The 13,940-nt window shown below is 50.1% G+C and overlaps 1 protein-coding gene across 3 annotated transcripts in view; it reads left to right on the top strand.

The window, feature by feature from the left end:
• The window catches only part of SUFU (SUFU negative regulator of hedgehog signaling), a 105,824-nt gene that overhangs the window by 73,702 nt on the left and 18,182 nt on the right, over positions 1-13,940 (top strand). For all 3 annotated transcript variants that reach the window (XR_011462798.1, XM_070363819.1, XM_005888050.3), the window contains exon 8: positions 1,437-1,548. Coding sequence is in view for 2 of the 3 variants with exons in the window: in XM_070363819.1 (XP_070219920.1) it covers positions 1,437-1,548 (112 nt within the window). In the remaining variant the exon portion in view is untranslated. The remainder of the gene's footprint in view (positions 1-1,436; positions 1,549-13,940) is intronic.

Here is a 13,940-nt window from a genome sequence, read left to right as displayed (position 1 = left end):
GAAAGGCCTGAGTATGAGACCAGTTTATAGACTCTACCCGCCCCCCCCCCCACATACACACTGTCTTGCAGATACAAAGTAAGGGCAGGGGCAAGCACCCTTACCTCTGAACCTAGGCGGGTGGGCCTTGGAGAAGGAGGGTATGGCTCTCCTGTTGGAAGCTCAGCATGCTAGTCTTGGCTAGAGAAGCAGTCATGGTTTTAAAGAAAGGGCATCCCTAACTATCTTCAAAAGAAAAGCAGCCATATATAAAGACATGTGCTTATAGCTGCTCTACTTCCTTTCTCTATGCTTCCCCCTTTCTTTATGTTTTGAAGAGTAAGAAACTTGGTCCTGCATAAAATACAAACACATGTGATAGCAATTATAAAAGTTTTCTTTCCATAAAGAACAACTTAAACCCCTCATGCAAATATCTGACCCTTTTCTTTCCTTCCTGCTTGTTCTAATGATGTGCCAAGCCCCAGGGAGGTTCTGAGAGACTGTACAGTTATTAGACTCATTCAGTTGCTTTTGCGAAAAAGAGCTAATTTAAGGAAGGATTCACAGCTTTGTCCAAAATTTCAACCATTATTGGCTATTTTTAAAAAATTCTTTTAAGTAAGATCCATGAGGCTGTAACAAACAGCTAGAAAAATCACTAATCATGTTCAGCATCTACCCTAAGCCCACCCTTTGATCAACCAACATTAATTTCCTTTTTAGTGTGTGTTTGCAGAAATAAGTCTTAGACCAAAATCTCAATGTAGGGGACCAGAGTAGTAAGCTTTACCCCGAAGACCAGCAAAGCATCTTGCAAAGAAATAATTCCACCAAGAGACTCTTTTCTCACCTCCTGGTCCTTGGCAGATCTGTGAAGAGGCAGGGTTCCCTGGGATGGGACCAAGGTGGGAAGATGACTCAGCATCCCACTGACCTGGCCCCAGGGGAAAGGGTGTCAAGACCAGACACCAGCTGACTACCCCGAACCCAGAAACTTGTGTCAGGGACGCCTGCCCGTTCATGGCAGAGCACTTGCAGCCGTTACTGGCATCCAGTAAGTGGGAAGAATTCCTGGGTGGTCTTGGGCAGCGGCTGTCTTGTGAGTCACTGTCTGGACCCATGTTAGGGGTAAGCCTAGGGCCTGTGACACAAGAAAAGAAGGACAGTGGAGGAGAGCCCTGCCTTGGAAGGCGCCCTTCTGTGGTCCAGGGGCCATTCCTCATCTTCTACAAGCATGGTGTTCTTCAGACCAAAAGTTTGGGGAGCACACAATGCCTCATCTGCCCCGTGTCCTCATGCTGCACTCAGATCTCACAGCTGATAGCTGGAGTGGCCTCAAGACCAACCTTCTCGGGGGCCTTTCCCCAGCACATCTGCAGAGCTAGGCTCTAAAGACGGGAATGGAGCTGCTGGGGCCCAGAGACCCATTGGGTAACTTGGTGGTGTCATTGCAGACACAGAGCAGATCCGGGAGACCTTGAGGAGAGGACTTGAGATCAACAGCAAACCCGTCCTTCCGCCAATCAACCCTCAGCGACAGAACGGCCTCACCCACGACCGGGCCCCGTAAGTTGCCCACCCACAGAGGGGGTCAGTCCAGCTTCCTGACAGCAGTGTCCCGAGACTGGGACACGGGAGCAGTTCTGTCCTTCAGATCCTGTCCCTATGCCTTGCATGAGAGAGAACAATGCCCAGAGGCCTTTCTGGATGGACTCAGGGTCTCTGGGGCACACAGATCCATGGTCATAAGGGCCTCGGAGGGGACCCAGCAGAGCAGAAATATAAACAACAGTAAATATTTACACGGGCTGTGTGAGCAGATGGGAGGCCAAGTTGGGGCGAAATCTGACTTGGGGCCTCCCAGCCTTGTGGGAGCCCATTGTGCTGAGCACCATTCCCCTCCTTATCTCGGCCTCGGCCAGAGTTGCCCTTCCTTCCTTCCTGGAGCCTGGTCTCCGGCTGATAGCTGCAACCCCAGGGGCCTCCCTGTCTGGCCAGCCCCAGACTGGACGCCTGCTGCTGAGGCCCTTCTTCCTGCCTCCTTTCCAGGGGGCCCAGGGAAGGTAAGTCCTCTCAGGCCTCTGCTATCTGTCCACGAGCTCTTCAGAGAGACTTTTGACCACCTGAGAGGTCAGATCTACTTCCTGCTGACCTCTCCTCTTCTGCTGGGGACAAATGGTAGGCAGAGCTGGAGCTGGGCACCCCCCGCCTCTGCCCTTGGTCCCAGGGCAACTCCAGGGAATAGCTGCTGGCAGGGGCAGCCTGGGAACTGGCAGCCCAGAGCAGGAACCCTGCCTGCCAGAGAGGAAGTTGCTGTGTCCTGGGCTAAAAGGGAGGCGGACCACTCCTGCAGGTCCAGGGTGATCCATTCTTCTTCTGAGAAGTCTTTATTACACATTCGCTGTGTGGCAGGCTCAGGACCCAGAGGGCCATCTGGGGTGTAGGCTCTTTTGGGAACACATGAACTGAATGAATTAATTAATTGGCATGATTCTGGCTGTGGATGTAATTTGTTGGAATTAGTTACTTTGAATTTTCTATCTTCAGTTCCTCATCCATGACCCCCAGAAGCGGTAGTGATTTAATGTGCTACAGAAGGGACAAGTCAGCATGATCTTGAGTAGTTAGGGAGGGCTTCCTGGAGGAGGAAGTACATGAGATGGGCCTTGAAGGTGCCCTAGAATTTTAACAAGCAGGAGATGGAGCTGACGGGGATGGAACAGGGAAGACCTGGCTGGTTAAAGTTGAGACTGGAACCTGGGAGCAGATTGTGGAGTAGGGAGAGTTGCTCTGGCTGCCTGAGGTGGCCCACCTGGTGAATCTGCCATCCAGAAGCCATGAGAGTGGAGCTCTTTGGCAAAAGCCTGGAGAAGCCTCCACTGTACCTCTGAGCAGCTTTTAACTCTAGCCAATGGGTTTCTGCAGCCAGCTGCCTTGAAGGAGCTGGCCGAAGGCACCATCCTCCCCTGGCAGCTGCAGAGGGCCAGGCAGAGTCATGGGGCATCTGGAAACTCTCCACCTGGGAGTCTGGCTCCCATCCCAGGGCCATACTTCTTCCCATGCCCTGAGCTGGGCCTCTTCCTCTGGGCCCTGTTGGCACTGGTGGGAGGTTGGGAGGTACTTGTAGGCTCAAAGGCTCAAACAGATTGCCCCATAACTTGCAGATGGTCTTAGTTCAGATGGCCCCTCCACCTCTGAAGGTCTAGGTTTCTGGGCAGAAGGGCAGGGGCTCCTGTGGAGGTACCCCACTTACCCCTGTTATATATCTGGAACAAGCCTGAACCCTCACGCCCTGTCTTGGGCATACTTCCAGCTGCTGCAGCCCCAGCAACCTTTTGCTGGGCTCAAGATTCTTGGGTGCTTAACTCTAGCCCAGACTCAGTCTGCTGAGCAGTAAGGATCGGACCTGGTCCATGGGCCGTCTGCAGACAAGGCAGAGCTGCAGCCTCCACTCTGGCCTGAACTGGCTGAGCTACAGAGAGATGGATGAGAGTAGAGCAGAGGTGCAACGCTCTGGGGTCCTCTCCCCTCCCTGCAGCTCAGGGACCCAGTCACATCTCTAAGGCACTGGAATCTGCAGTCTGAAGGGAGTTGGCACCGTCTCCTCTAAGGTCATTGGTCCTAGTTACCAATCTGCTAGCATTTGGTTGAGAACTGGTTTCTCCTCCTTCCCCAAGAACATTTTCCAACACCACCCCCTGCCCCCTAGTCTCCAGCTCCCTGTTATCTCAGGATCAGTGGTGGTGGACTCGATTCACATTAGCAAGCACGAGTGTAATATCTGTGCTGCCCACCCTGGGAGCTGACCCCATTTCAGATAAACCGCCTGGATCGTGACTGAGAAAGCCAACCCAAAACATGCTGGCACCAGTGTTTGCTTCTCTCCCTGCGGGGGCACAATGGGCACAGGCTGTGTTGTGTCTTTGTGTCCAGTTTTCCTTTAGTCAGGCTTTCTGGGTGGGGACTCTGAGATGTGGTCCTCATGGGGCCAAACGTGATTTGAGGAGGCTGTGGAGATAGAGCGGAGAAGCAGAAGAGCCCGTGGAGCCTGGCCATGAGCAGCGAGGCTCTGGCCTGCCTGGGGGACTCGGACACTCGCTCTTTCCCATCTCAGTAGCAGCCAGCACTACTGGTGAAGCGTGTGAGCCAGGTCATGTTCCAAGGACTTTGTATTAATACCACCCTCGTGGTCACTCTGTGAAGTAGATAATATTATTATCCCCCTTTTCTAGGTGAGGAGGCTGAGGTACAGAAAGGCTAATAAGTGATTTGGTGAGGAAAGGGTGGCACTTAGGGCTGTCCCTCAGCTGTTAACACGGTATTAACTCCTCACGCCACGCTCAGGGCCCATGTGAGGGGCACCCCAGACCTGTCTCTCCCCCTCCCAGGCCGACCCCTTCTCACGAGTCGGAGCATGAATAGAAACCTCTCCCTTGAGGCCAAGGTGCAGGCTAAAGCCCCGAGTTAGAAGCTTACTGTTTGTATTTAACTCAAGGAGGACATGCTGCCAGCCTCAGTGCTTCCAAATCCCTGAGATAATGAAATGTGTCATAATTGGCTCATTTATACCACAATTCCTTCTTGACACGAAGCCTTGTTGCCCTCATGTTCAGAAACAAAATCAGCCGTACCTCTGGCCTCTCCACCGCTTCAGGGCTAGGGGATTTCTTTCTTTCTTGAGGCCTCACTTCCTGCTTCCCAGAAAGGCAGGCCCCTCTGGGTAACCTGCTTCTCTCCCACTCGCCCCTGCCAGCCCTCCTCCCACCGCCTTCCCAGAAGGGGAGCCCTTGGCCCTCTTTGGGGCTTCTTCCAGCGTTTCACAACCCCTGCATTCCAGCCGTGAAATTTGTATCTGGCTTTTCCCAAGATGATCAGTTGAGAAAAGCCTCCTTCGGCTTGCTGGCGCCTCCTTTCCCACTGCCCGCCCGCGTGAGTTTGGGAAGCAGCTCCTCTGTGCCACTGAGGGGAGCCCAGCTTAGGCACTGTGCCTGCCAGCATTTGTAAGGACCTGGGTCAAGGAGGGGAAAAGTCACTGGCATCCCGTGTCTGAGGTGGCTGGCTTAGACGCGGACTGTGGTACGGAGCCCGGCCTTTGCTCCCCAGGCTCCGCACAGGGACTGGGAGATGAGCGTGGTCAGGTGCACTGCATGGCGAGGCTCGTCTCTCTGTAAACTTGCTCCAGTGCTGAGAAGCTGCCTCGGTGTACCAGCCCTCCTCCTTTTCCCTCTGCAGTGACTCACTGACCGAGGCTGGGGGACCTCTAGGGAGCTTTCTGGATCACATAACAACGCCCCCCACCCCTCTAAAGAGGGACAGGGCTCCTGGGTGTGTGTGCACATGTGTTGGTAGGGAAGGTTCCCGGCTGTGGGAGAAACCCTTTGTGGTGAGGTATCTTTAAAAAGCACACTAACCATCATCACTGAGCTCTTTCAGTCTTCTGGAATTGCACCAGCAGCATTTAAGGCTTTTTTTCTTGTTGCCTTAACTTTCTGAAAAATTAAAGTTTTGTAGCATGGCGTCTCCCGTCATGGCATTGTCAGCTGTACCTTCCCCCCAGCATGCCCCAGAACACAACGTGCGTTTCTCTCCACTTTAATGAGTGTCTCCGCTCCCATCTGTTTGGCCGTTTGAAGAGGGGGTCCCTACTGCCTCAGTCCTTGTCTTGAAGAGCTTGTGACCTGGCCAAGGAGTCATTCTTTAAAGAAAACTGTGTTTTGTTTTCAGGCTTCCCAGGTGGCGCTAGTGGTAAAGAACCTGCCTACCAATGCCAATGCAGGAGATGTAAGAGACGCAGGTTTGATCCCTGGGTGGGAAGATCCCCTGGAGAAGGAAATGGCAACCCACTCCAGTTTCTTGCCTGGAGAATCCCATGGACAGAGGAGCCTGGTGGGCTACAGTCCATAGGGTCGCAAAGAGTCAGACATGACTGAAGCGACTTAGCACGCATGTGTTTTGTTTTGTTCAGCCTATGAGGCCCATGAAGATTAATTAGAAGAAGACAATATCTCGTTTGCATCCAGTGAATTGGGTGAAGGAAGGTGAGTTTCCATCTGGGAAAACAGCCGGGCTGTTGACGTCACTTCCCGCACGCAGGGCAGGCCTGGATAACCCTGCTCCGGGGGCTCCATCGTGTCAGCACAGTGGCCCGCCAGGAGCCCACGTGTCACGTTGGCTCCCCTCACCCCTCCCACACTGGGGAAGTACGGTTGTTTTCACTGGAGAGAAAACCCAAAAGAAAAAGAAACAGCCCTGTTCTCAGGGCCCCTGCCAGGCCCCACAGGGCTGACGAGGGGAAGGGCCCAGGCTCTTGTGAGCCACTGTTGTCTTGCTGAGCGCTTGCCTTTACGTGCCCTTCTCAGAAATACACATTTGAAAGGGCAGAACGAGGGCTCCAAAGTGCTCCTGCCTGGGTGAATTTCTGTTTGAACTCCATTCTCTGTCCACTTCCCCAAAGAGGTGAAGCTGGGGCCATTGTTAATGCCCCAGCCTCAGAGTTCATGGCCAGCACGTCGAAATTCTCAGTCCACGCTGCATCTCCTCCTCCTCGAGTTGCACAATCAGGAGTATTTTTATCACCCATCCTTGATCCTCAGTGTCACCCAACACTTGAGCAGTGAGTCACTTCTCCAGGGAAGGGAAAAGGAAGGCTCAAAGGTGAGAGCTAGAGAGAGGAAATGACTCAGTGTCTCAGGAAACAGAAAGCCAAGGGCTCTAACTGGAGCTGGCTCATTCAGGAGCGCAGGGGTCCTCGTCCCCGACCCGAGTCAGACCACGGGGCTGCAGGGTGGAGGTCCCGGGTGCCCGGAGGAGTTAGTAGTTGATGGAGGGATCCACCAACCTTAACATGATGCTTCCTCACTCTGATTTCTTCACCTACACTCCATCCCACTCTTCTATCATCACATTTTTCTCCTTGGGATGTTCACAGTGAAAATACTGCATTTTGTCATTTGGCTGTTGGTGTTGGCCTTGTACCCCTGTGTCATCCTCATCAGAGAATTTGTCTGGACTCAGCGGTAACAGCACCTGTGGAGTTAAGCTGGGCCCTCACTCCCACCCACACCCGTCCCAGTCCTGCCCTGAAGGGAGACCTGCAAGTGCTTTTCAGCGCTTTAGTCAGCAATCTGAAAGCAAAAGGAACAATCTCCCAGGCCAGTGGGCAGAAGCCAGAGGTTGGACTGGGCTCAGCAGGCCAAACCCACTTCACTTTTGAATCGTTGCCAAGCCGGGTGCCCTGGTTCCTGTTGCCTGGCGTCCCCAAGGAGAAGGCCTCAAGTCGCATAGCCAGTGCAGACGTCATCACTGTCACAGGACTGGGATTGTGGCTAAAAGGAGTCACGGTGGCTGGGCTCCTCTCCTTTCTACACTTGCTGCCATTGATAGAATATGACCAACACCCTTAGGCTAACATGGAAAAATTAAGACTTTTCAATCTGTTGAGAGCAGAGTGCAGAGGAAACATGGCTACGGTTCTGTCAACCTGTGAAGTGTGGGTAGGGTGACCAGAAGCATGTACTGCGATCTGTGCAGCGCTAGAAACAAGGAGTCTCTCCTGCCGTTGGAAGGAGAAGGCGTGTTAGGATATATAAAAAGTCCCCTTATACAGTGGGAAGTGTAAATATAGAATGTTATATAGACAGGTGGTAAAAAAGAAAGAAATGGGAAGATTGAGATCAGTTGCTGAATTACTGAGGCGTGCCTCTGAGCCATCCCGTAAGCCATTGCTCAGTGTTCCCAGTACAGGAAGGATCCTGGGTTGGACAGGTTCTGTGGCCAAGCAGGCATTTTTACTAAGTATCACCATCTGCCAGGCCCTATATTGTGGATTACTTTTGTCCCCATTTTACAAACTAGAACACAGAGGCTTAGCTAGATTTTATAACTTATCCTGGGTCAATGAGCCAAGATTAAGAAGGTTCAGACCCAAAATTTGAACTTTGGGTTTTTTGAATCCAGATCCAGGCCTCATCACCACTAGGTGCTGCCTGTAAAAGAGGATAAAAGTAGAGGAGGTGTCTGCCCCTCCTCAGGAAAAAATAACTGGAAAGAAGGCCACAGAAGTCTCCGAACCAGTGCACAGAGTAAAGTTGATGTTAGTTTGCCTGCAAACTCCTGAAGGTGACAGATCATAGAGAAGCACACTGAAAAATAAAGTGAAATCTGCTAGAAGATATGCTCCATCAAATGAGTGAAGAAAATACTCAGGAAACAAGAAACGGGATCCCCCATGAGAAAGAGGGGAGAGGAATTGCCAGCGTGAAGGTGAAGGGTGATCCCGTGAGGACACCTATGTAGCAAGAATGGAGGGCAGTGAGTTCAGACTGGAGTCATTTGGAAGGATCCTCTGGAGAAATGTCTTTAAAAAGATAAAATTGATAAATATTTGCTCTATTTGAAAGTCTTGGGACAATCTGCAGGCCATTGGTAGTTAGTTTAGGATTGAATTATTGAAATTCATAGAAAACAATACAGTTATTAAATACAAGAAAAATAGAAAATTATGCTAAAAAGGAAAAGTAATCATAGTATATACTCCATGAAAGTGAAGTGAAAGTGAAAGTTGCTCAGTCATGTCTGACTCTTTTCAACCCCATGGACTGTAGCCTGCCAGGCTTCTCTGTCCATGGACTTCTCCAAGCAAGAATACTGGAGTGGGTAGCTGTTCCCTTCTCCAGGGGATCTTCCCAACCCAGGGACAGAACTCAGGTCTCCCACATTGCACGCGGCTTGTTTACCAGCTGAACTACCAGGGAAGCTCAGTTGTAAATAGCATTAGTATTGTATAATAACATCAACGCTTAATACTGATCCAAACAAACTTACGGCACAGTTATCTTGGGAAGGAGGGAGTATGAGATGAAAGCGAGCTAAAGGCTCATCTTCCGTAGCAGGAAGTCAATGGCTATAGCCCAAAAAGGGAATAACGGGAAGTGGAAAGTACGTTAGAGGTATAGAGGAAAGTCAAAGAAGTGATACTGTAGGAGCTGTTACAGCTTACCCTGCGTAGTGAAAAGAATGACATATTCCAGGTAGAAATCACAGAACTGGCACAGAACTGGTAATCCCTGCTCACTCAGAGGAACTTCAGCTTCCCCAGCATCAGGCCAAGAGCTCAAGGTGAGCGTTGGATAGCTGTCTGACAGGCCTCCTGAGAGCATCTTGCCGTGGGGTGAAGGAGTTGATGGAGTGCCTCACGTGCCCCTGACTGACTGGCAGAGAGGCCGGCACCATGGGCGTGACAGGTCCTTGGGACAAAGTACTTAGGCAGAGCAGGGTTTAGGAGGGAAAACCCTGGGCCCTGTCAGAACACTGCTTGGTCAGTGGTCCCCAGAGGGAGGGTCCCTACAACCTTGTAAGGGACTTTGTTGGGGATTGAGTGAGGAGGGATTCCTGTGGCTAAGCTTGGAAGATACTGGCTTACACAAAGTGAAACTGGTTGGTTTGCCCTCCATAGTCCTCCTCAGATTCCTCGAAATGCCAGCATTTTGTGAACCTCTCATCTGAGACACAGTGTGCTGCATCCAGCCCTTGCCACATCTGCTTTTCTAAAAGTGTGTCTTAAATTAAAATTCCATTGAATGCCCTTTGGGAAGCCCTGCTGTGGTTTCTAGGAAGCAATTCTTTTTAAGAGTTCAGGGGAAAAAAATAGATGTGTCTTTGTGGCCTTGGAAACCCCAGAAGGAAAGACCACTCAAAGGGATGGGAGGCTCTTAAGAATAAATATTGTGGTTATATGTTTGCTGGCATCAGGAAGACCTAGGGGTTTTGTCTCAGCCCTTTATTACCTCATTGTTCGATTTGGGTCTAGTTATTTAAGTATCTGGGTTTCCGTTTCTTCGTCTATAAAATGGGAAAAATAATACCTATTTATAAGGTTGTTATACGGTTCATGAGGTTCTCAAGGCAAGGATACTGAAGTGGTTTGCCATTCTCTTCTCTAGTGGACCACGTTTTGTCAGAACTCTCCATCGTGACCTGTCCATCTTGGGTGGCCCTGCATGGGTTGGCTCATAGCTTCATTGAGTTATGTAGGACTGTGACCCATGTGGTCATTTTGACTAGTTTTCTGTTATTGTGGTCCTGATGCTGGGAAGGACTGAGGGGAGGAGGAGAAGGGGGCGACAGAGGATGAGATGGTTGGATGGCATCACCAACGCTATGGACACGAGTTTGAGCAAGCTCCGGAAGATGGTGAAGGACAGGGAAGGCTGGTGTGCTGCAGTCCATGGGGTCACAAAGAGTCAGACGTGACTTAGTGACTGAACAGCAACAGTAGGGTTGTTACAGGAAGGAAAGGAACAGATATATACAGGGTTAGCATAGGGCCTGGCTTCATAGTTGCGCTTCCCAGGCAGTGCGATGGTAAAGAACCCGCCTGCCGATGCAGGAGGTGCAGCAGACATGGGTTCTATCCCTGGGTCTGGAAGATCCGCTGGAGTAGGAAATGACTTCATAGTTGGTACCTTTTATTATTATTGTGGATAGTCCCCTGAAAACTGAAAGGAGGTGTAATATCTCTGGGGACCAGTACAGATATGTAGAGAAGTCTTTATGTAACTCAGAATATTTTTGAAGAATTTGAACAAAAGCTAGAAGTATGTTAGACCAACAAGAAAAGCTGAAACTCAAGAAGAGCTAAGTCTTGCAAAAAAAGTGCTATGATCAGCAAAAAGGACTATTTTTTATACTTCTGTTTAGAATGAGAAGAAGAAAACCTAGGTCCTGTTGTTTGGACAGAGCGATGTTAATCAGAGACAGAGAGGCAGCAAAAATTTACTCTACTTCTGTTAGCTTCCATCTCAAATAGAATGGTTATCAGACTAGGAAGAATCACAAAGGCATTGATAAAAGAGGATTGAAGCCATGATTTCCAGTCTCCTGGTCCACATGTATTGCACCCCAGAATACCAGTCCAATTGGCAGATGAGATTCAGAAAGCTGGTGTCAGTAATCTCTGAGGGAATGGGAGAGAGGTGTTGGCAGACTGAAAGCACTCAGAAGTTCCAAGATGCGAAAAGCATCTTTCACTCTCTAGACTAGCGAGCTTAGTGTCAACTCACAGGGAAAACTCTGGGCTAGATTGTTCAGTGAGTAGGCTGTGAACACTCCCTAAGGAAAAACAGTGAGGCTTGCTTTCACAGAGAGTCAGGCCTGCCGGACCTTCCTCACTGCCTTTTTAGAAACACTTAACCTATTTCTACCTGGTAGATAAAGGAAGTGCTATAGACCTCATATAGGTGGGGGTAAGCAAGACATTTGGAGAGTGTCTTCTGACATCATCGTTGGCAAGACACAGAAATGTCTACAGACCATCCAGGAGGGTGAGGGACGACGTAGCGGTGGAATGGTTGGGTTGATTACAACCGGTAGGATGCACATACCCGAAGAGTAATGATGTCAGTCTGTCAGCCCGTCTGCCTGGCCCTGTCCTGTTCACTGTTTAATCAAAGCCTGGGGTGAGAACATGGATGGCAAGTTTATCAGTTTTGTCAGTGACGTGAAGTCGGGGGAAACGCCAATATGATGTGTGCCAGAGCCAGGTTTCAGAAATATCCGGACCGCTCGAAACCCTAGCTGAGTAACAGCAGAGTTCTGTTTCAAGCTCCAAATCATCTAGAGTACACACAGGCGGGGGAAGAAGAGGTTTAAGCTCAGTCCATGGGAGAAAGCCTGAGGGGGATTTGTTGACAGAGGGAGTGCGGTATAAGTTGGTAGCTATGACGAGGTTACAAAGAATGGACAATTTGATGACAGTTTTAATAGAAATAAAGTATCCCAAGCAAGAAAGCTCACAGTCCCTCTGTGATCTGCGCTGGTTAAACCACGTACTGTATTTCCACACATGGTACTTCACTTCTGGACATGACACTAGAGTTTGACAAGCTAGAGTGAATGCAAGGGAGAGTTACTTGGATGGATGGATGATTTAGGACCTTATCTTAAGAATATAGTTGAAAACCACAATAACAACAGCAAAGAATATCGTTGAAAGTTGGGGCCACAAATCCTGGAAGAGAAACTCTTGTTGGGCTGTGGGAGCGGCCTCGGGGATGTACAAGGCTGTCGTGGAGGATGAATTAACCTACTTCTGGCTGACTTGAGGACCAGTGGATGAGAATTGCAGGAAGGCTCATTGTGCTCATTGCGCAGGAAGGGAGCCCTGCCAGCACATCCCTCAGCAGAACAAAGGCCTCAAGGGATTTTGTTGACCTGTAGTTGGGCCTTCCCAGAATACCAGTGGTTGACCAGGGCCCACAGTGACTGCTGCCCCATCTCAGAAGTCCCCCTCCCAAGCCAAGGGTAAGGACCTTTGCTCAGAAAGGGGGACTGACTTGGCTAGAGGCACTTGGATTCTGGGCCCAGGGTAAAGGCAAATAAGTCTCTATTAAGCTATCAACATTCCTGCATGAGGAGCAGATAGACTTCTAGAGGCAGCCCGCTAACATCCTGGTAATGCCTTCCAGATACATTTTGAGTACCTACTACATCCCAGGCACTGTTTGATGCTTCACCTAAGTCATCTCATTTAATCCTTATAAGGAAAGCATATTATTATTCTTCCCACCAAGAAGATAGTAAAGCTTAGAGAGAAGTTATTTGCTCAAGGTCATATGGGACTTGAACCCCAAACCTGTGTTTATTAGCCACTCTGCCTCCCTGAGCATACTTCATCACCTGGCTCCATCTCCCCAGCAGCCCCTGGAGGTTGCCGGCCACCACGCCTTCCCTGGGAGCAGTTCTCCCCTCCAACCCCGAAGCTCTGCCTTCCCCTCCACTAGGAACTCAGAGAGAAAACAGCCCAGCTGAAAAATTAGGCCACGCTGGCGAGCACACTACTTATTTTTTTATGACTAAGATTAAGCTGACAACCGTGCAAAACATTGCAAACCTGTGTCGGCTGCAGATTTAATACCTCACCCAGCCCACACAAATAATTCATGCTTCTGCACCGATGTCCAGAAAAAACAAATCAGCAAAAAGCTGGGCTCCTGCATGTGTGCGTGCATGTGTGTGTGCGTGTGTGTGTGTGTGTGTGCGTGTGTGTGTGTGTGTGTGTATCTGCCCTGTTTCCATTGAAGCAGCAGGCCGGAAATACCCAAGCTCCAGGACTGCAGATCTAGCATTTTGCAATTTTTTTTTTTTCTCTTTAAAGATTAAAGTACGTTTTCAAATGATTGAAGGTTGGTGGGAGGTGTAAATGTGGGCACTTGTCACATTAATTCTTCAGATGATTAAGTTCTTTTCCATTTCTTTAAAGCTGTTTGCACTTGGGTTTGATGTCCTCGTTCCGGGTGAGTGTGTTGTAGCAGTTACCAAGGTGACTTTAGCTGACTTTCAACAATTTATTTTTCCCTCCAGCTTGAGACGTCTCTAGCCCTGTGTGCTGTTGATTCTGCTCTCCCAGCCCGCTGCCCCCACCCCCCAGTTGCTATTCATCCGCATTTTTGCCTGTGTCAGAGAGGCCTGCTGCCTGGCCCCATCTGGCAGCTGGGCTAGGAGCCTGGTGGTGGGTGATGTGTCTCAGAGGTGACACAGGGAAGTGATGGTGAGAGTCACACCCTGGTTCTTCCTCTTAAACTCTGACTATAGGCTTATCCCCTCTCCTGTCTGAGCCACAGTTTCCTTACCTGTACAAGAAGGGTTAACCACAGAAAAATTTACCTGGTGTAGGGTCCTACTCTGGAGCAGAGTAAGGGCTCACCAAAGAGGGCTGCTGCCTTTCCTGAGTCCTGCTCTTGTCCAAGCCCCGAGGCTGGTGTTTGGTGTTGCCTTCCTCCGAAGGGAGGCGTAGTGGCCAGGGCCTCAGGGGAAGAGAGCTGGTCAGAGGTCCGAGGCTCCCATGCTGGCCTGCCACAGCCCAGCTCTCTGACCTTGGATGCTTTACCGGGTCTCTTTCTTAAAGGAAAGAGGTAGATTAAACACCCTCAGAGTTTCCTCCCAGCCCTGAAATTCTGTGA

Source organism: Bos mutus, chromosome 26 (assembly GCF_027580195.1).
Source record: "Bos mutus isolate GX-2022 chromosome 26, NWIPB_WYAK_1.1, whole genome shotgun sequence".
NCBI lineage: Eukaryota > Metazoa > Chordata > Mammalia > Artiodactyla > Bovidae > Bos > Bos mutus.
Note: the sequence above shows the minus strand (reverse complement) of the source record. Positions and strands in the feature narration are given on the sequence as shown.